This window comes from Antedon mediterranea, chromosome 2 (assembly GCF_964355755.1).
Source record: "Antedon mediterranea chromosome 2, ecAntMedi1.1, whole genome shotgun sequence".
In the NCBI taxonomy this organism is placed as follows: Eukaryota; Metazoa; Echinodermata; class Crinoidea; order Comatulida; family Antedonidae; genus Antedon; species Antedon mediterranea.
Window position 1 is genome coordinate 9,453,135 of NC_092671.1, and position 22,422 is coordinate 9,475,556.

General features: G+C 31.3%; 2 protein-coding genes across 12 annotated transcripts in view; one reads left to right on the top strand and one right to left on the bottom strand.

Annotated features, from left to right (window-relative positions):
• Window positions 1-15,912, top strand: part of LOC140040310 (zinc phosphodiesterase ELAC protein 1-like) — a 39,604-nt gene extending 23,692 nt beyond the window's left edge. The window contains exon 10 of the mRNA XM_072086147.1: window positions 12,782-15,912. The gene's annotated coding sequence lies outside the window, so the exon portion shown is untranslated. The remainder of the gene's footprint in view (window positions 1-12,781) is intronic.
• LOC140040309 (uncharacterized) overlaps window positions 1-21,697 on the bottom strand; it is a 41,035-nt gene extending 19,338 nt beyond the window's left edge. For 5 of the 11 annotated variants that reach the window (XM_072086138.1, XM_072086136.1, XM_072086137.1 and 2 more), the window contains exons 1-2: window positions 8,732-8,893; window positions 1,842-2,205 (exon numbers count right to left, since the gene is read on the bottom strand). In XM_072086138.1, the coding sequence (XP_071942239.1) occupies window positions 1,842-2,205; window positions 8,732-8,818 (451 nt within the window). In that variant the 5' untranslated portion in view covers window positions 8,819-8,893. Of the gene's footprint in view, window positions 1-1,841; window positions 2,206-2,429; window positions 2,517-4,924; window positions 5,143-8,731; window positions 8,894-19,449; window positions 19,618-21,444 lie in introns of those variants that run through there. The other 6 variants (XM_072086146.1, XM_072086145.1, XM_072086139.1 and 3 more) reach the window with 5 other exon arrangements.
• Between the last annotated feature and the right edge of the window lie 725 nt (window positions 21,698-22,422).

The window sequence follows — 22,422 nt, forward strand, 5'->3', positions numbered from 1 at the left end:
TAAATTAAATTGCCTGATTATCGTAGAGCAGTTTAACTCAAACACGAAATAGAGATAATTATAGTAATCTCAATTTCTTTTTTTTTTACAGAGGTCAATTTATACTTTCTGAATTGGAATTGTGTTACTGTATGTGTGCCATATGATGGCGCACATTAATTGTAATTTAGCAAAATATTTGTAATTTCAACATGGATAAATTTGTGGTTTTCCGTACCTAATTTACATGTACCTTCAAACTGAATCTCCAATATTATGGTGTTACTGTAGATACACAGCGTTTTAAGAATTTTTTGGTAATGTCTTTAAAAAACGTATTTCATATTTCTGAAAGTTTATGCAGTAATTGGAACGATATTTTTAATGTTGATTCGTCTAATTTCGTATTCATTAACAGAATTGCACGCATAATGAATGTTAAGTACAAGTAAGCAGCGAAACGTGATTAATGACGAACATTCGCATCGGTATTTGAAGGCTAATAGCAAACATTACTACTTTCTCGAAAGTAATGCTTTTTTTTTTGTGAATTTTTAATATTACATGAAAACTGCCTGAAATATGCTATATTTATGGCTACAGAAATATTTTTTTAAATTTTGATTTCAACACAACTATGGGATCATCATATTTTAAAGCCTTGTCTACACTATCAAACTTTATGTGTCAAAAAAATGTGATGTACCCATATATGGTAGTGATGTGCCCAAATAAGGTAGTAATATGATATCATCTTGTCCACATCACATTTTTTTGTCACATAAAGTTTGATAGTGTAGACATGGCTTAACCATTGTATTGTAGAACGCATAGTTTATAATAACATAACTAGTAATATATTAGATATAGTAAATAATCAATTTTGACTATTATAATATACATACATCCCTGCCTTGCACCAGTGTTACGTGCCCTATTATTCATCTGTAGGTCCACCAAAAGTTACATTATCTAGCCTATAGTGTTGCACTCAGTGGTTAATAGCCATTCTATAAAATCATTCAGTGTACAATATCTGTACACTGTGTATGTTGCTTATCAATACATTGCATAGTACATGCTATTAAACATTCATTTGAGCAATTCAGTTAATTTGTGATGTGTGGAGTATATGAACAATTACATCATTCAATTCAAACATAAAACAGTGCACATAACATACATTTATATACAGTACCAATTAAAAAATATGAATAAATATTTAACAGAAAGTAAAGATTATCATTTTGAAAAAGCAGTATAGAGCCTTTAGTGCTACAGTGGATTTTTGGATTGGATATCAGTACAGGATGTCAATTTATACTATTTTTTATGTACAAATTTATTGTAAAAATTAATACAATACTTTCTTAATTAATTTGATATACAGTAATGATCTTATTTGCAATTAGCATAAAGTATTTCCACAAAAAAAAAACGAATTGAAATTGATAAATCTGTAACATTGTATTTTGTAAAATGTTTTTTTATGTTATATTAAATTTCTACAAAATGCTTCCTTTTTCTTAAAAAAAATGTTTAATTCTGTAAAATACATAAATTTGAATTTTAAAATTGAAATAAAAATATAATTAAATATATAATTATTTTGATATCTTGTTATTTATGAGAAGGATGGAACATTCCATTATTATCATTTCACAATTTTGTTCTACAATTTTTCTATGTGTGTTGATGGTAATCTAATTCTGTGTTATCAGGGTAAGACCTAGGGATTTTATGGAGTGAGGTCACTAATTATTGAACCTCAACATGTCGTACGCATCTTATCTACATCACCGCAGGATGCCGAGTTTGTAATCGATACGAGACACGCTTCACATTCTAATAGGTTGACTCACCATTTGGGTCGTCAATGTAGGTGTCCGTGACAACTGCGACGTCCTCTTCAAAGGCGTCCTCATAAGATGACGATTTTGGAATAGTGGAATGCAAGCTGGGTAATTCATCTCCCTCTGAATCTATTTTTTCGGCTTCTGCCTCTTCTGCCTCTTCTGCTTGTTTCATTTCTGATTCGACGATGGGCTCTCCCGAGTCCGCTGCCATTTGAAGATTCTTTAAATTTAAGTTCTCATTCATATCTATTTGGTTGTGATCGCCATTGGCAACAAGATGATCGCCATTTATCAAATCTTCTTGTAAACTTCCTCCATTGTCCATCCCTCCATTGGCTGTTATGACATCCATGTCGGCCATTTTGTTTTGCTACAAAATAATAATAACATAATTACATTAAATTTATCATATTATAATTTGAATGAGCCTAAAAAAATTGAATTTAACGTAAGGAATTTTGATTCAATTTCTTTTGCTGACATTTAATGTGAAATACATTTTTCAAAACATAAGACTGTACCATTTTTTGTTTAATACTGTACAATTATTAGGTATATAATCAGTTAGTCAAACTACGAAAAAAGTTAGCCAACCTATAATGATTCAATATTTCAAACTTTATTTGCTTATCTTCAAAAAAGTTTATCTGAAAGAGTGAACACAGTTTTCAATATAGAACACTTAACACTAAATTAGAACATGTACTAAACTTTGTTTATACTACTGTATTTATATTCATTCTTTTGTTGTGTATAGTAGCCTTATGTTGACTCATGTAAGTCTGTCTATAGGTGGATTTATTCCCACTATTGAAAGCCCAATAACTTAATCCTAGCTGTATTGTGACACTGTACAACCTTGATAACATTGCCGAAAGTTTTTGTAGCATGTTTTTATTTATGCTAGACATCCGTTATATATTTATTCCTTTGTATGTTCTGCACTACTTGCTTTGAAATAAAAATATCTCTGTATCATTTAAATTTATTCATTTTTAAAGGAAACTAGTTGTTACAAACAAGACTTTTTGCTTATGAAGATACCATGCCATTATATAAATATTAACTTCCCGTAGAATAATATTAGATGAGTACAGTGGTCGAAAGGCCGAACAAATCATTTTAATATAGGTCATACCATCGCTTACGATCTTTAGCTACATCTCTTAAACAACAACAGTATGTCATGCCATTAACTGGGTGTATTTTTATGGTATAATTGTAACAATTAATTTTTATTGGTATCTATATATTATATAGTGAAGAGAAACTGTAAACACAACTTTTCTCATGCTTTGCATTGCAGTATATGTTATTTATAGCAATAGGAAACATACTTCGTATTATATGAGTCAGGTTTCCTTTCTTTTGCTGCTTCATAATTAATATAGTTCATAGTCTTATGCAAGAGTGCTTGCCATTCTCTACAGTGTCGAGATTATAATAAGCATCTCTTGTCATACTCTAGAACAAATATTTATATTTTTTTAAAGTAAAAAACGAGGAAACCAATTACAGTACAGTATATGATTATTATTTTTTTAACTCAGGAACTACAGTAAAATTTGTTGAAGGCAGAAAGTAGTTTGGCAGATGGAAAAATCAGTATACTGTATGCATAATTTTCAAATTCACATAGTGGAAAACAGGCTTGAGGGCATCATATATACTAACTGTACTACTTTTTGTATATTATGCACATTTTTAGAGCATGTTCAGACTCAGAATTTTACTTACATGTGTACTGTAGGTACAGTAAACTTAATACTCTAGGTATAAACTAGGTAATTGTTTTTTAAAGCACCCACTACGACACTCCATATACCACATTACAAACAATAATGTATGATCACAGAAAAATGTACGATACCAGTCGCTTGGTAACCTACAAACCAATCCAATTGATGGTTGTGACTAAACCAGGGAACCACCACCGCATTATCGCCACTGAAGCCTGGTTTCCATTAAAATCGCTACAGCGTTTCCATTAAAATCGCTACACGCGCAAATCGGAAAAGTTCAACCATGTTCAACTTGATTTTGTCGGCGATTAATCGTATACGCGTACCAAAGAATATTTAGCACTCGCGTACTAGATCCCCGATGAATTCTAGCGTTTCCATAAAATCGCTACGCTCTGTCGTGTAGCGATTTTATGGAAACCAGGCTTGACATATAAAGTGTGAGAATGTCATTAAATACTTAATTTCAATGAAGATATACATTTTTTATTAGGTCTGCAAAAGCATGGTAAACTTTTGTATTAAAAATATGATTAGACTCAATTTTTAAATGCATATTCAACATTATATCATAGTAGTAACTGTAGAATATGTGACCTTTTTATAAACTGTTCTAAAATATGGATATAATAGTTCAGTTTAATTCCCTCTATCTTTTTGAAAATCCTCTACAACATCCCGCGAGATTAAGTATGACGTTACTATACCCACACAATCCATCTAACCACTCATTTGTATCCTTTGGAAAGTCTGATATCTGTAACTGAATTAGCTGCTTATTAATTGCAGTAGTGTGAATTAACAAGGTGATGTACAGTATCTAGGTAATAAGGGATACTGTATGAATGGTTATCAAAACTATTATGTTTAATTATAGACCAAGTGGACTTGTACTAATTAATAATTGCTTGTTTTTGCCTTGAATATTACTTGTATTACCAGTATTAATAATTTATTATAATTTATCTTTCTGTTTTGAAAATGTTAATGATTACTAGTCTTTACCTAATCTTTCCTAGTGAGTGTGCGCAATACTGTACAGTACTATTAAATTAATTGTTTAATCAAATACTACAGTTTACATTACATTCATGAACATGGAATGTGATTACAAAAAACATCAATTAATTTGACATTAACTAAAGAAATAACAATATGTAAAGTAACCAAGTCCGTAGCCAAAATTATAGGGGTTCTTTTTCCGTCAAAATGCAGACCAATATTTGGTTCAGATGCTTAAAAAATAACGTATAGGCCAATATTTCAACAAACTTCAATTTAAACCAAATTCTCACATTGATGTATATTTATATACAGTATTAAATATGCCTATTGTAATGAACTTACCTATAAACTTTCTTTGAATGTTTAACACTACTTTTAAAGGCCTACTATTTGCAAATGATGTACATCTGGGGATATTTTCTGTTTGTGCCGGAACCAATTCTTCTTCAACTCTGCAGGTGGTTCTAATAAAAACAACGCTCCTAGACTGTTTGCACTCTTTAAGAAATATATCCAAATAGAATAGCTATATAAAATTGATCTATTGTTATGGGTGTCAACAGAAGAGTAATTGCTATTTTGTAGTGTATTATAAACACTGCTTATTCAAGCATATCTAGACATAAAACATTGTTGACCCTGCTTTGTTGTGATTGGCTAATAAGTAAGTTTGTATACTTCTGTGTATTGGCTATTATTGAAAACCCTTCTTTTATTCGTAAAGTGCTGTATTACAATGTAGTACATGAAGTTTGTGTGATAATTACCACCAACAAATATAGAAGTGGAATATGAAAAGGCCACTGCTGAGGATTAACATAGATAACAAAACAAAACATTGTAAAATATTGTGTATTAATTAACTAGAGAAATGTATTATTCTATAATATAATTTATCTTTGTCCATGGAAGAGTTCAACAAGTTCTGTTACATCATTGAGTTGTTAAACAAACTTTCTTGTTAGATAGTTTCTCCATTATCAATCATATTCTATGATAGTAAAGGATATCTTTTTGTGTTTTGAACCTGTTGGATTGTATACTATGCGCACGTTTGCAGACCAAGATGAACAATTCAAGTATTCCTAAATTACCTCAAAATAATGTTCAAAGTTAGTGTCACTCAATGATGCCCACCCTAGTGTTCAACACTCATGTCATAATACATATGTATGATAAAGTGTTTAGCAAGAACAATAATCTTGTAGATATTCTATAATCAAGTACAAGATACAAGATACAAGATAACTTTATTGTCAAAATTGTTAACAATTTCGAGATATGTTTTGTACCTGAGTAGAATAAATAATACGATGTGATAACTATATAAATAAATACAAATGATACAAGTGACTATCTTGAAAAGTTTTTGTTAAATAAATTGCATGCTATGTACATTGGTGAAAATCTGAAACGATTTGTGGATATTTTTTCCTGTGTCAGTCTAACCCTTCCTGATCTACTTATAATGATGTCTGAATGTAATGGGTGTGATGGGTCTTGCATAATTGTGTCAAATTTCTTAAGTATGAATGTATTAAACATTTCATCTAAAGATTTCACTTCTACACCGATAACTCTGCTGGCCTTGTTTACTAATCTCTGAATTTGACTTTTACTGTTTACATTGATATGAGAAAACCAAACAATAATACAATAAGAAATGATTGATTGAACAACAGAGGAATAAAACATATGAATGAGATGAGAACTAACATTAAACCGTTTCATTTTGTATTACTGAAGATTTCTTTCTTCTTCCTAAATTAAAGAGTTATGTAGACAGGAATAATAAATATAGATTATATACGACCTGTGATGGATATGCAAATTGAATGTACATTATTTTAGACAAACTTCCATGGCAACGCTGACATGCTTGCTTGCAGACTATAATTAATCTTGGAGATTTCAATTATCATAACGAAATGTACAATAGCTTGTCACAGTGACATTATAATACTTTAATAAATTTCTATTGTGAATTATTTACTAGTTATATCATATTGGAGTTGGATAGCCGAGTGGTTAGGACACTTGACTGTCATAGAGATAGACCCGGGTTCAATTCCCGACAAATCCCAGTCCACTTACAGTAGCTGTAAATGAATACCTAGTTAAAAATACTAGGGAGAAAAAAGGCGGCGTGGAAAGGAACTGGCCACCCTACCACATAATGCCGAGGCTTAGTACAATGAGCTCCTAACAGCTCATTCCCCTACGTTCAGAATGAACACGGGACTCACCTTTTATATCATTGTATTGCTTATGTAGGCTTAAATTTGTGTATCTTTTTAATAAAAATACAGTTTCTACAATTTTGTATCTTATTGTTACTTTATCTGCCAGTTAAGAATGAAACCTGTTCTGTAGGTTTGCTTATAATTTTTTTGGTTGTTACAAAATCTTTCTTATACCTATTGTAAAACCAGATGAAATTTACATTTATCCATATTGATATGGTGAATGTAATACTGTGACTTTAAAAAACATGGTACTATCTTAAATTGATTATATTAAGAAATACTAAAATAAGTGGTATTGATATGATTATCATTTCAAATGCAAATATTTTGTATTTAAAAAATATACATTCTAAAACCCGGAGCTGCGACTTTTTAATACTTGCTATATTGTAAGCTCTGTCTACACCATCAAACTAGTTTGACAAAAAAAGTGAGATGTGCCCAAATAATTAGTAGTGATATGAGTAAATATGGTAGTGATATGACATCATCATGTCGATATATGGGCACATCAGATTTTTTTGTCACATAAAGTTTGATAGTGTAAAGAGAGCTTTAAAGACATTGAATTATATTTACAACATAAGGTAAATTGTCTGACTCGACAAAATCATTGATAGGCCAACAAACCCTGGCCATTTGTTGCTAATTCAATTAAGCCTAACTCTTTCCTGTATGTGGATAACCTGGACTTTTCTGGCAATTATTTCAGTCATTTAACCTTTTTAGATAGAAATGTAATAGTTCTCATTTCATTAAGTTTCATTATTTTGTGGTAAAAAATGTACTGTATTGATCGTTTATTTTTATTGGCCAAATCTTGCCAATTTGTTTTTAATTGTAAGTTTTATCTTTGGAGGACAAGATTAATTATCACATGCTTTGAGTTGATAAGTTTGTCTTTACTTTCTATTTCGGTAAAAAGTTCATTTTGTTAACTTAAAACAAAAATCGATAAACTACCATGCATCAAGCCTGTGGAAAACATTATTTTATGGAGATATGTATTTTTATTAATATTATATTTTATACATAACCCAGACAACATGTGCAGGTCATGGGGCATACTAATCTTCGTCTCTGACCCCTTTTACATCTGCAACAGGGCATGTTATTCAATTTTTTAAAGTTAAAAATAGATCATTATATAATTTGGTTTAATAAAATTCATATTAACTTTGTGTATTAACTATACTTTAACATATCTTTTTATTAAGCTAATTTTACTCAGTATAAAACTTTATTTTATAGTTACTTTGAAAAAGTTCTTTTATAATCTTTACTTCATATATACTGTTTTTAGTCGCGTGGACGCGACTCTATAGTTCACTATGTCGGTCGGTCTGTCTGTCGGTCCGGTATAACTATGCGTTTTAGCACGCGACTATGGCTGTTGGCCTTGTTAATGCATCTAGTTGAGCTGGATTTTTTACTAAAATACACTTTAACAATTTATAATTCAAAAACACTTTAATAACAATAACACAATTGAATTTAACAATAACAATTATCTTGAATTCATTGTTATTACTCATTTTTACAAATGTGAAATCCTACTATTCACATAGTGACCTAGGCTTAGAGTAAAGTGCAATTAAAACTACAAGTTTCTTTCTGATAGTATTTAATAATACTTAATAGAAAGTTCTTCTCATAACAACACTGACGATAAAATATTAAAAAATCCGGTTCAAATTTATAATTACTAAATACTACTGATTTAAAATTCTTTTTACGCATAGTTTATTTCGTACAGACAACTTGTGTACTTTAGGATATTGCATTAGACTGCCTCAGCAAGCTCCATGTTTGATTGCTCTGATATCGTTAGTTAATATCCTTTAAAAATGATCAAATCAAACTAAAATCCTTGATTCCCAGACTATTTCCTTAAATTTCTTACCTTGTTCCGTAATATCCCGGTTATAATTCTCCGTGATTTTTTATTAGAATCCATGGTAAGGTCGAAGGAAAAGTTTACGCTGCTCATGTTGTCGCGTTGAAGGTGAAACTAAATGTTGTCGTTGATTATTTCTTTTTTGTAGGGGAAGAAACGAATTAGATGCTAAATTGTTTTAGGTTTTCAGGAAGTCACTGAAATGTGATAAGCTAAAAGCTAAGGCTTTTACCTGTACTGTCTGCCTTAAACTCTTTTTTTATTTATCTATATATATCTATATACAATGCTGTATATTTTTTATTAATTTGATAGTAATATATTTTTATATAGGTTTTTTTTTTAAATTCTAGTAAGTTTTTCAACTTTTAACAAAGATTTTCAAAAACAGATACTCTGCAGCCACTCAAAATTGTTTGAAATTTTTAAGTAAGCAAAAACTGGTATACTGTAGGCATCCTATTTTCTATCATGCATTCTTCTTCATTATTAGCTATTTCTTTTGAAATTCCTAATAGAATATCTGTTTATTGTTCTAATTGCAATATAAGCTCCAAAGTAAAGAATGAATTACTATGATTTTAACAACTCTCAATAATTAGTAATAATCCCACTGGTAAAGATAATATTCTCCTCCAATAAATTAGTAATCATAGATGATATTTTAATGGGCTATTAAATATTGATTCCAGCCATTTTATGTTCTTGGATACAGTAGAGTATTTGTTTGGAATACTATAATATTTGGGGTGGTGCATTTGCTAAAAGATTTTCGATTCAAAAGAGAGTTTTTTCTTGAATTGTACATTTAATAAAGATAATTAAGCGCATTTAAAAAAGGATGCATTTTATTAATGAATAAATTATTTTCTAAATCTAATTGCTGGTTATTGTCTAGGAAATGAGTTTGGATTAAAACTTGCTACAGCTAAATTCATTAACTGTCTTGTAACATCTTCATGATAATTTTTTCTTTGTGTTTGCGTCCGTTACAAAGAGCAATGAATCATTTTCCTTCGTGCGCTAGGTGTGCCATGTTTATTCAGTGAGTAACAAATTTTCGTCTTAAATTTTAAAAGTAAAATAAAGACACATTAACCTGACAACTTCCGTTCTTATGTCTTCGTTAAATTTGCAAGTTTATCTACATGTTTGATGTGATGAAAAGTGAAAGATCTTACGTTGTGTAGTGTTGTGGAACGGATGTTAGGAAGGGGATGTTATAGACTTATCGAGGTCAATGAATCTAAAATGCTTTCAACTTAACATTTAATATCAAATATAATGAGGTTAATTTACTAAGTTTTATCAATCAATATACGTTTAATATCCAACTTGAGTATATGCTTTTAACACATACTGTATATATATATATAAATATAAGGTTGGGTTTAAATAATTACTTGATATACTACTATAATGCACTGTTATAAACAACTTTGAGCCCTAAATTTAAGAATTAATATGACGTTTAACATCCAATTTGAGTATATCCTTTTTACACATAATGTATATTATATTATAAGAATGTTGGGTTTAAAGAAATACTTGATATACTACTATAATGCACTGTTATAAACAACTTTGTGCTCCAAAGGCTTTCAAATTATGTGAATGATTGAAATCAAAGTGTTCTAGTGTAACAATTCTTTTAATAAATTCATAATAATAATTAATCCAGAAATAATTATCTTTATCGCGTTTATAGCAGCCACTTCTACTGATTTTTTTTCCTCAACCCAATGAAAATTTATTCATAATTATAATCTGGGTGCACAAATATAGATATTTTCTCATGTATCAACCAATCATTGATAATGGGTACTGCTAGTATAGCGTGATAAATTGTTATTAATTAATGTATGTATTTTAAATCAAACATTTTTTTTATTATTCGTCGTGTAAAATTTTAGCACACATAATACAAACTGAATGATGCATACATACTTATTTATGGCAAAGTTTTTTTTAGTGTTATTTTCTTCATATAACAATTTAAAGGGATGTTCATGATCCAGGAAAATCCTAATGGGAAAATACACATAATTCTGCTTATTGTTTTGTTTTAGTTTTGTATTGCTGTCTAGGTTTTTGTGTCAGTGTTTCTATTTCCTGTATTTATGAGAATCAACCTTAATTGCCTAGAGTGTTTATAGTGGGCCTACTATACAGTGACAAATTAATTTATAAATATAACACATTTTTTTCTGGTATTCACCTCAGCATAGTTCATTTTATTGTTAAAAATCATGGTGAAAAATAAATTGAAGGGGTTAAGTCAAATAGTACCTAGGTTACCAGGGTACAAAGAAATGGAATATAAAGTATATAGAGGACCCCTTTATACTATAAGTTCCTTTACAATAGAAAAAGAATTGCACAGATTATCCACTGGAAAGTAAATAAATATGGAGTACTGTAGTTTCAGAAATATTTAAAAATAGTGGCTCGATCACTTTTAGGTACAAAATAAATGGAATTTTATCTTAATTCTTGTAATAGTGATTTTCGTTTTTCCGGCACATATGCGACTATGCAGCAATTGAGTCTAACAGTCATTCTGCATATGTCCATATGAGTGTGCGCACTATAACTTTACAGCTGTGTAGTTAAGTGTCACGTCTTGAAAACAAAAGGTTGCTATTTATCAGTACAATCACGTAATATAGCAAATAATTTTTTTATTGTAGAATTATGTCCCAGAATTTGTGTAACTAGGTTACATTTTATAAGCAATAGCATGGTAGTGTTTGATCATACTGTTTTATTACCACTCTCTCATCTTTAGATAATGATATAGTATTATTATCTGCCATAAAATTTGTAGGTATATTGATGGGTTGAGGTATATTCAAGGGCGTTTTAAAGTAAAAAACAACAATAAAGATGTACATATAGTTATGCAAATTAATTAATTCTACCCTTTAATATTCCTAATTGGTCATACCTACCAGGCCCCTACTTGATTATACTGTATTATGCTAACCCATTTCCAAGACAAAGACAAAAGTGAGTATAATAGAAATTATATACACATTTCTTATGTAATAATTTATAACTTAGAAATTGTATAAGCAGTCAACTTCCCCCATTATCATGTGTCTAGTATCATTGGGGAAAGTAAAAGAATATTATATATAAATTTACAGAAAAACTCTAAACTACCAAATGGTATATACTGGAAATGAATTAATTTTTAAATATTGAAGATGAGCAAATATGTGAGCTACTCAAAACCCATTGATAATGCTTAAATTGTACAATTTTGTTTTTAGCTTGTCAGAATACAGTGAATCGTATGCCATTCATTTTACCACACATAGACATATACTGTATGTGGTCATAGTTTCTTTGTATTTTGCATGATTAGCAAATAAGACATTTGAATAACACTCAAATAAAATCTCTTTACACACATTTAACTTTCATTTCATAAAGGTATTTACGTCTAGATATTTGTGAACAAAGATTCTGACGATTTCATTATGAACTGCACAATGTACTTCCTTTCATATCATTTGGGAATTTTCTCTGGAAATTTGCCAAAAATTATCATTACATTCAAACAAACTTCTGTCATATTTGCTTGTGAACATTTCCCAGTGTGTACCATTAAATTGTGATTTGTTATTGTATGATATCATTCTGATTTAAGTAAAGGGTGTACTGTAAATGCACCCTTTTAAAATATTAGTGTTTTCCATTTTGTCAATAAGAGAAATAAATACTCATTAAAAAATACATTTCCATGCACCAATGGCAAAAATACTCTCAGCCTGCATATGATATATTGTGGGCATACTGTAATATTTAAGCCCTCATAAAATTATGAGTGAACTATCCACTAATGCATTGGTCAGAAATAGTTATAAAATGGAGGACCAAGATATATTTATTTATTGATTCTCGTAAAGTCAGAACAAAAATGATTGTATTACAAAAAATATAAAAATTGTATGAAAAAAGGATATCAAAAATATTGAATTACATATTGAAAAATTACATATAAAATTGTCATGATTGATTGATTAGTTATTTCTATTCTCTATTTTTCAGATTCGGTATAGATGTACAGTACTTAATTGATGCCATATTACAATGGGTGACAACATAACCTACCGTACCTCAAGTTCACCGTAACACTTTTAAATAAACAACATGGTATTGAAATTCAAAATTCATTTATGGCTAAAGTGGTTTTGAAAAGGTAGTCATAGTTACAAAGTAATACAATGATCTGTTTCGCAGCCTACATTAATATTGTAAAAATAGAACATTATATTTTTATAGAAATTATTATAATACGATGTGCAGGGTTCAATGAACTGTATGAAGTGTCTTCTGCAGTTTGAATTACGCCAGAGGACCAATAATTAGAATAATAATGAGATGTGCATTCAAGCATGACATTTCCTAGAACATGAGACGATATTTAATTTTCAAATGAACTACAAACCAAACAACATATATTTTTATAGTTTTTTTAAATTATATATATCATTGTATGAGTACAAATGGGTGTTGACTCAGTGCTATATTTAGAGTGTGTGCTCACAATGTTCATTCTCAGGGGATGGCTAAGGCATATACAACATCTTAAGTGTAGGCATAGTACAGCACAAAGCTAACATATACAACATCTTAAGTGTAGGCATAGTACAGCACAAAGCTAACATATACAACATCTTAAGTGTAGGCATAGTACAGCACAAAGCTAACATATACAACATCTTAAGTGTAGGCATAGTACAGCACAAAGCTAACATATACAACATCTTAAGTGTAGGCATAGTACAGCACAAAGCTAACATATACAACATCTTAAGTGTAGGCATAGTACAGCACAAAGCTAACATATACAACATCTTAAGTGTAGGCATAGTACAGCACAAAGCTAACATATACAACATCTTAAGTGTAGGCATAGTACAGCACAAAGCTAACATATACAACATCTTAAGTGTAGGCATAGTACAGCACAAAGCTAACATATACAACATCTTAAGTGTAGGCATAGTACAGCACAAAGCTAACATATACAACATCTTAAGTGTAGGCATAGTACAGCACAAAGCTAACATATACAACATCTTAAGTGTAGGCATAGTACAGCACAAAGCTAACATATACAACATCTTAAGTGTAGGCATAGTACAGCACAAAGCTAACATATACAACATCTTAAGTGTAGGCATAGTACAGCACAAAGCTAACATATACAACATCTTAAGTGTAGGCATAGTACAGCACAAAGCTAACATATACAACATCTTAAGTGTAGGCATAGTACAGCACAAAGCTAACATATACAACATCTTAAGTGTAGGCATAGTACAGCACAAAGCTAACATATACAACATCTTAAGTGTAGGCATAGTACAGCACAAAGCTAACATATACAACATCTTAAGTGTAGGCATAGTACAGCACAAAGCTAACAGTACGATTAAGAGGATGGGGGAAACTTTCAAGACCCAAAAATGTGTCCTCTTAATAGAGGTGCCACTGAATAGGAGTTGGCCTTAACTTAGTGTTAAAAAATAATATATTTCCCCCAGTTTGTTTAACATGTGGGTCCCCTTAATAGTAGTGATGTTCCCTAGTAATTTCTAAAAATGTAGCTTGGTAGACAGTGTATTCTTATGTATATAATTAGATATATTGTTCAAAGGCAAATTACTGAAAAAATGACAATGCTGAGACTGGATCTCAATGGAGCAAAAAGCTAAATCAAAACAATAAAGTTAAACAGCCAGAACAATTTGCAGAGCTTTCGGGTATTAATTAAATGTATTGTGTTATTTTTATCTATAATTCAATTCAAAGTCAAAATAATTTAAACTTGCTTAGCTGTTTGATTCTCATTGGTTCTGAGGTAACGTGTGTACAGTATGAATAATAAATGATCAACTGACATTTAAATTTCTTGGATTATAAAATATAACCGTCATATTATCATTGTTGCCAGAATCTCACAAATATTTTTAACAATTGAACTACAGTCTTCCATAATTTATGGATAGTAGATTTCTGGCAATAATTCTAAAAATATCCTCAAACGACATGGCAAATAACATAATAATCTCGTTAATGACATGATTGGAAAATATCACTACAGGATTTTGACCAATGATTGCATCATCTTCCTCCTTAGTTTAGTATGTAAAATATAAAAGTGATGTTTTAAAAGCTTTAAAATGAATGTGATGATGTATTTAAAAGATTCACGAGGCAAAAAAGGAGATTTGAATTCGTGAAATTGAAATGTTCTAATGAAGTTTTTGTTATTGAAATTTATTGAGAATCTTCTTTTCCTATCTTCTTCTCTTTTTATATTTACATCTACATTTATCAACAAATTTTAAAAAAACAAACAAAAACTTCCAAAATGTTGAAAATACAGAACCCCTTGTATTGAGAGAACATTTTCTCATAAAACGAACAAGGGGAAAAATGTTGTTTTACCAATATGATCAACCCCTTAATATAGGTTCTATTATTATTATATTGACAACATGGAACTTTAAACAAGGCAATCTAACCTTGCTTTAAACATGTTTCTGAGATTTCAGACACCCCCCATGTTATCTAGATCTGATTCCATTTCCCTTCTATTATCACTCCATCAATTTAGTTTCAATTCAAAACCCTTATTTAAAGAATATTGTTTGTCTATAGCCCTAGATAATGTCATTGTTTTGCCAGTCAAATGTTTCTTAACCCCACTGGGCTTATTGGCGAGTATGCACAGTGCAATTTATTGTCGATAAATAGTGTCTGTTAAATTAACTGTAACCTGTTAGCATGTCCGGGAATAAATAGATAAGTAATTAATTAAGAGCGAAATACAACACCCAGATATTGATTTTTTCACAATAGTTGATGAAGTTGGTATCTTCGACTATGTCTGTTATTGATGTTAAATTGAATATTGGTATGCTAATCTTCAAAATATACATTTGTGCACGCAACCGGTCATACACATTAGAATTATACAAAATGCCTGTAATTTATGGTATTAATTATTACCGTACTGTACTTGTTTACTTGTTCTCGCAAAATGCGGGAGTTAAGGCTTAAAAGCCCTGGAATATGAGTGAAGTATCTTCATTTCATATTAAAGATTTATTATTTTTATTTTTTACCTATTTATCTAGTTATTAAAGACCAACATTAACATTATTTAATGTTAGTAGTTTAGTGAAAGGTTACGTTAATATTGCCAAAGACCTCTTCAATTGTAAGGAATATTTATTCTGAAATAAAGTGATCAATCAATTGAAAATCCTCTAATTTCTGACCTATAGTTTTCACCTTTTACAACGACCACATTTTGACATATTTTTCGGCTCGCATCTTCGAAAACAAATTTTACAGTATTGAATTTGATATGTCATGTTTTCAGTGTTGCCACTGTCAGCATGAGATATTCGAAAATCTTCCCATGTATTACTGTTCAACCGAAACTATGGGATTAGCTAGAATTACGATATCGATACATTCACTATCCTACCCTTTACTAATTAGAGCTGTCAAAATGTACGCATAACATCATTATTTATAAATACATCCGCGTGAACATAAATAGGCCCATCTGAAAGGTTAAGCTAAATGCATGTGTTTACGCGTTGCGATTGATTTGATATTTATATCTGTCGAGAGTGTAAAAATTGAACGCACTGTATTATTGGGGCATCCAAAAGGATCTTCTTATCTATAATGAAATCCAGTAGAGGAAAATTGGCCGCTTTTATGTTGAATGAAACTCACAGATATGACATTTATAGGCCTATAGCACATCAATTAACAAGTTTTCGTTGCGTGGCCCTCGAATCTCAACATAATTGAGATGGGTAGAAATTGCCAAATGTAGGTCCATTATTTATTTTTTGTGTGAAATTAAATTGAATTTAACTGCCATCCAAAATACATTAAAAACATTACGTAGGCTTATTTTATTAGCATATTACGTATGCCTCATAATAACATAATTTATAACATATTTAATGTTCAGTCAGAATTTTCAAGATGAATCTCATTAAACAATTCAGTCTACATCTTTAGACGACTCAAGTAATTGTCTATACGTTGGAATTCAATGGAGGTCATATCGATCTCCAGTCATTAATATCGGTTGACCTCTAAATGACGTCTTACGTTTAAAAGTTATGAGCGATTCATACCAACATAACAACAGAAGATACTGTCAATTAGTTATAATCGAACCGCATCATTTTGTTTGGTGTGTAGGTGTGTAGTTTGACGTTCAAAGAAAAACATGCTTGCGAACAAAATAATTACACGTGACAATCCCGAAAGATAAAAATTGGAAACTAACTAAACAAAATCCCAAAATCTTCTCAATCATAATTATATACGAAGGAGTTGACGACATACGGCCTACTATAAATTTGCACACAAAATGCAGGCATGTTTTTAATGAACATTGTTGACAAGAAAGTTGCTTCCAACATTTATCCAGGTAGGTATTAATCTACGTGTTCAAACCACAGAGCTCCATGTCAGGACTACTATACGTTTTTCTGGGGCATCATTACATCACATTAATGTGAACGCATCCAAACCATAAAGCGTGGTTCTCACTAGAAATACAACGCAAAGACGCACGCGCAATGACCAATGACAAGCCACTCTTCGAGTAATCCATCGCTTGTGATTGGTCAAATCACTTACGTTGCGTTACGCCCTTGCGTTGCGTCGCTAGTGGGAACCAAGCTTAACATGTGACACTACCAATTTTCACGATTTTTTCCTTCGGCCACCTGACTTGAATCCATCGTCAGGTGGAAGTTAAACAGCGATATCATCACTTATTTATTATTCACGATCATCCATTATCAACGTCTTATAGGCTAACACACATAATAACCTATCAATTATTAACACATCTTAATCTAACTTGGCCTATGTTATTGCCGTCCGGTTAACCAACAATACAATAATCACGGATCAATAATATATCCTTTACCGTTTCTTTGTTCACTAGCCGGCGTTCTCATTGTTCTCATACAAAATTAATGTGTGGATGCCTCTGTCTCATCTTAGTGCCTCTGTCTTATCTAATATTGTCTGTCTTGGTGTAGGTCTAGCAAATTTTCATGAATCGACCCAGGCTTACTATTTGTGAATACAGTATTATCAAATTCTTTGCTATTATGTAATAATGTGTAGCAATGTAATGGGTGTGTTCCTTGCCTCGTGTCAGTAATCTCATTTTCCCCTTGTTTCTGCCCTTGTTTCTGCCCTTGTTTCCCTGCCAAGGTTTCCAAAATAGAGGGGCCTGTCCTGTATCATCTTGATGCTTTCAATCGGAGGTCATCGACTTCAAATATAGCCTACTTTCATAATTATATTATCGATTACACTAATGTGATGATTAATTTCATTCATCAACATTACGAATTCAGCTTTGCGACATTCGGAATGCTCTCGTAACAAAGCTGCTTAAGAAATAATATGGATTAGCGCAGAAGACAATTAAGCTTAATGCATTATGCGCATATAAACTACAACAATAGCAGTACATTATCATTTCTGTACTGAAACCCCTTTTTAGTCCATAAATTCGATGAAGGAAACAATAATGATATTATTATGAAAATTGTCATCCTTCCGTTGATTCATGTGGAACCAGTAACTGCGCGCGCAGGGTTCATTCTAAGTCATGTGACCGGAAACATTTGATCAGGTGTGTTGAAGCGAGTTCACATTAAATCATATTTAAATTAGAATAAATTTCCCCTTCTTCTTATCATAATAATACTTCAAGTTTTGCATTATGGTTGTTGAGTATTGGAAACGGAAGTAACGCCATTCATTCAATATAACCATACGTAGGCCAATGTCACCTGTATGTAAATTAGGTCATTTCTGCTTTGTTTGAACTATATAAACCACGGCCCATATTCTTACAATTATTAATTCGAGAAATATAATACCGAAACGCCTAAACTATGTAAAACAAAAGAGTAGAAATTGTCAGTGACGATATTAAAAAATAAACGCAACACGAGTACGTTCTATGCAGTAGATTTAATGAACATAGGCCACGGGGTTTCTTTCCATATATTCTTATATCCAGGAAATCCGTGCCTGAGAACGAAACTGACTATCCTAATACTGTAGATAGATAAATAAATCTGGGAAATAAAAGCGATGCTTTGTCGTATTATTACTTTCAATTATTAAATGAAGGAAAAAGCTAAGAGAAATGACTTGGCTTGATTTCGATCAGTCCTTGTGATTTGTGACCTAATTTTTTAATGATAGCTATTTCTTTGTCTTCAAGTTAATTGATTGAAGAGTCGCTTAGATTCAGTTTGAATTGTAGTTCAGTCATTGTCTCAGGAGTACATCGTAAATATTTTGGTTAGATTTTGCTATAACCTGGCCGTGGTGTTTTCATCGATTTATGAAACTGAATTAAGAAATGCGAGACGAACCCGAACTATTTTGTGTAAAGAACGTGTCATAATATGTTTAATTCTATTATTCAAATCTATGATTTAATCCCCTTACTGGGGCGATACAACCATCACTGTCTGAAGCATTATCATCACTATCCACATTATCATCATCACTATCACCAGAATTGTATCCATCACCATTGCCATCAATATTTTCGTTACTATTACCACAATCGAATTATTCATAACCGTACACTAACTCATCATATCGAAATGAAACAGATACGGTACACATACCTATTCCTAGAATGATTTCATACATCTTATTGCATTGTATACGTAAGGTCAACCAAATAATAGTCTTCTTCATTCCATATTTAGTCATAATGTACGAATCCACCCAACATACTAATTAACATAATCAGGTGGAATAAGGTGAATGAACATCATTGGTTAATTTCTAGTCTTCGTGTCCCCAGCGCGTGTGTTTTTACTCGACCGTGTCTGCTGGCTGTAACATTGTGGAAATCCAACAGCAATTTCGATTTCCTCGTCTGATATATTAATTAATATACATCCATACATAAGATAAGCTATTTATTTTCGTAGTGAAGCTTTATTTTTTACAGGCCACACCCAAGTACTTTATTACAGTATCTCCTAATTTTAGTCGTCTGGTATTAATTTATATCCAGAAGCTTTACGTACACAATGCATTTCAAATGCATCGCAATAAATGGGATAGATTTCCGAAAACAACTTTATATAAGGCTAATCTTAAACGTCGGTTAAGAACATGAATCTGTACGCAAGCAATTCGGTAATAGGGAAATCCCCCTTCGATTACGTCATATGCTAAAAAAGGAAACCCGCATTCCCACCGCTACCCGAAGCCCCTTATTTAACCATAAAGATTACTATAATATCTCTATGATTTAACAAAAGAGATAATTAGATCTTGTTTTATCTTTATTAAATTATAATGCATCTTTGAAAACGAGAACACTACTGCTTCGTTAAAAGACAACAACGATCAAACGAGGCGATAATGGTCGAGTTCGATGCCCTTTGTATAAAAGATACAACGGCATTGTCCACATTAGCTCAACCACTCAACGACACAATCATATTAAAATGTTACAATGCAATATTGGGCCGCAATTCCAGCGTTATTAGTGTTCGATAAAATAATGGTTCGGGCGTCGTTCCAGTACTTTCCGATGGAAATTGCGTTACTTTGTGTTTAAATATGCAGTAATTAGTCTACTGACGCGTTTATGTACACACGCTGTACTACTGTGACATCATAATTTAATATGCTTTTTTGTATGCTCCGGTTTACTTAATAATACTAATAATATTTATTTATAATAATATAACAAGGGATATATAAATACCTCCCTGATATAACTATGCAGAACACTCTTAAGGAAATAAAGTGTCCCCTTAATACGGGTGTATCTACCCCCTGGATAAGATTTGGTTGTAGTATTAAATCATACATTCCACATGAATCGGGGTGTCCCCAAAGAATGGATTCTACTACTGTAAAATTACATATATAATTTTATATTTTCACCAATGAAATTTAGAGTGAAATAATCAGCATAAAAACAATAGGCGATACTGCCGTTTATGAGTTGTTACTTGCATAAAATCATAGTTTATTATAATATATCATAATAATATTATGATATAATAGTTAAGTCAAAAAACAATAATATTCCCCTGGTATTGGTCTTATCGCTTAAAATTAATTGTTATTAGCGACGTGGAGGATTACACCGTATTCGCTATCTATACCATCATAGTCAATATGATAAACGCGGGGTAATTTACATAAATTGCATTTTAATAGATGGTGGATTAGATGACGTCTGGAACTTACTGGATCATTCAGCAGTTACATTATTTTTCTTTATATTGGTACATGATATTTTGTACAAGGTCAGAACCATTATCAATGGATATTCTTTTAATAGTGTGATATGATCCAGGTTCCACAACCATGACACCTTATTACGTCACACTTATCATTTAAACCAGCGTCTTAAATAATGTCAATTAAACCATGTAAACATGTAAACATGCACCATAAAACATAATATAACTATGGAGATATACCTCTTTTATATAACTTAATATGCGCGCGTATGTTTTTCCTTTTATTTACAATTCCATTACACTATTTCAGATGCATATTATTTTAATTTATTATGATTAGTGCGGTGAGGCGGCAGCAAGGAATTAAAATGTAATTTTAGAATTAAATTATAATTTAAGATTTCTTACCTTTTGTATATAAAATATTAATTCCTTGTGATCTTGCTTTAAAAAACGCTAGATCCAAACGTGCTCCGATAACACAATGTTTAGCTTCGGTTTATGAAAAATTCAAGAAGCAGGTTGCGCGTAATGATATGAGCGGTTAAAGGCCAAAATGCTGCCAGCAGACGATCTTATCGCTGTTCTGTCAACGATATAAGAAATCGATAATCGGTCTAGCGTTTATTATTATCAAGTTATCCAATCATGTGACGAGTTACAATGTCTTCGATTTCTACCGCTTCCCTAGTCAATAGGCCTATACGTTTCAATGTTTCGGTTACGTAATAGTTGGTTGTAGATAAGAAGCCCTGGAATATTTTAGCGCAGTCAGTAGTAATGACGTCATGAATTTAAGACGTGTCGTGCCTTGAGTTTTCACTCAGACTCTCAGTGGGAACACGGTCGGTCGGTTCTTTTTTGGTTGTGAATATATAACTTAGATGTTTAATGATTCCCCTTTCCCGCATTCAAGAATTTGGCTATAATGGTTATACTGATCCAACATTCTGTCTTTCAGACAGAACTGGTTACTATGGTTGTAAAGGAAGGTGATAACACAAAATATACATACGCATATACGCCTGGACAATTATCGAAAAAATCCCTAACAGTGAAATTTTCAGAAACTTTGGCAATATTTCTACCTTTTTATTTTGTACTATAGTACAGGGAAATTTTCGAAAAATTGCCGATTTTCGACCCTTTTATTTTCTGACATAAATGGTTACTATTGCATAATAAACATGCGCAGAGACGAATAATAGGTTCTGCGCATGTCAATTGTGCTACAGTAACCAGTTTTGACATAAATGGTTACTATAGCATAATAAACATGCGCAGAGTCGACTAATGGGTTCTGCTATCATAACCATAAATTATTTGATAACCATATAGTACAGAGATTTTTTTTTAAAACGGAGCCAAATTTCGACCCTTTTAGTT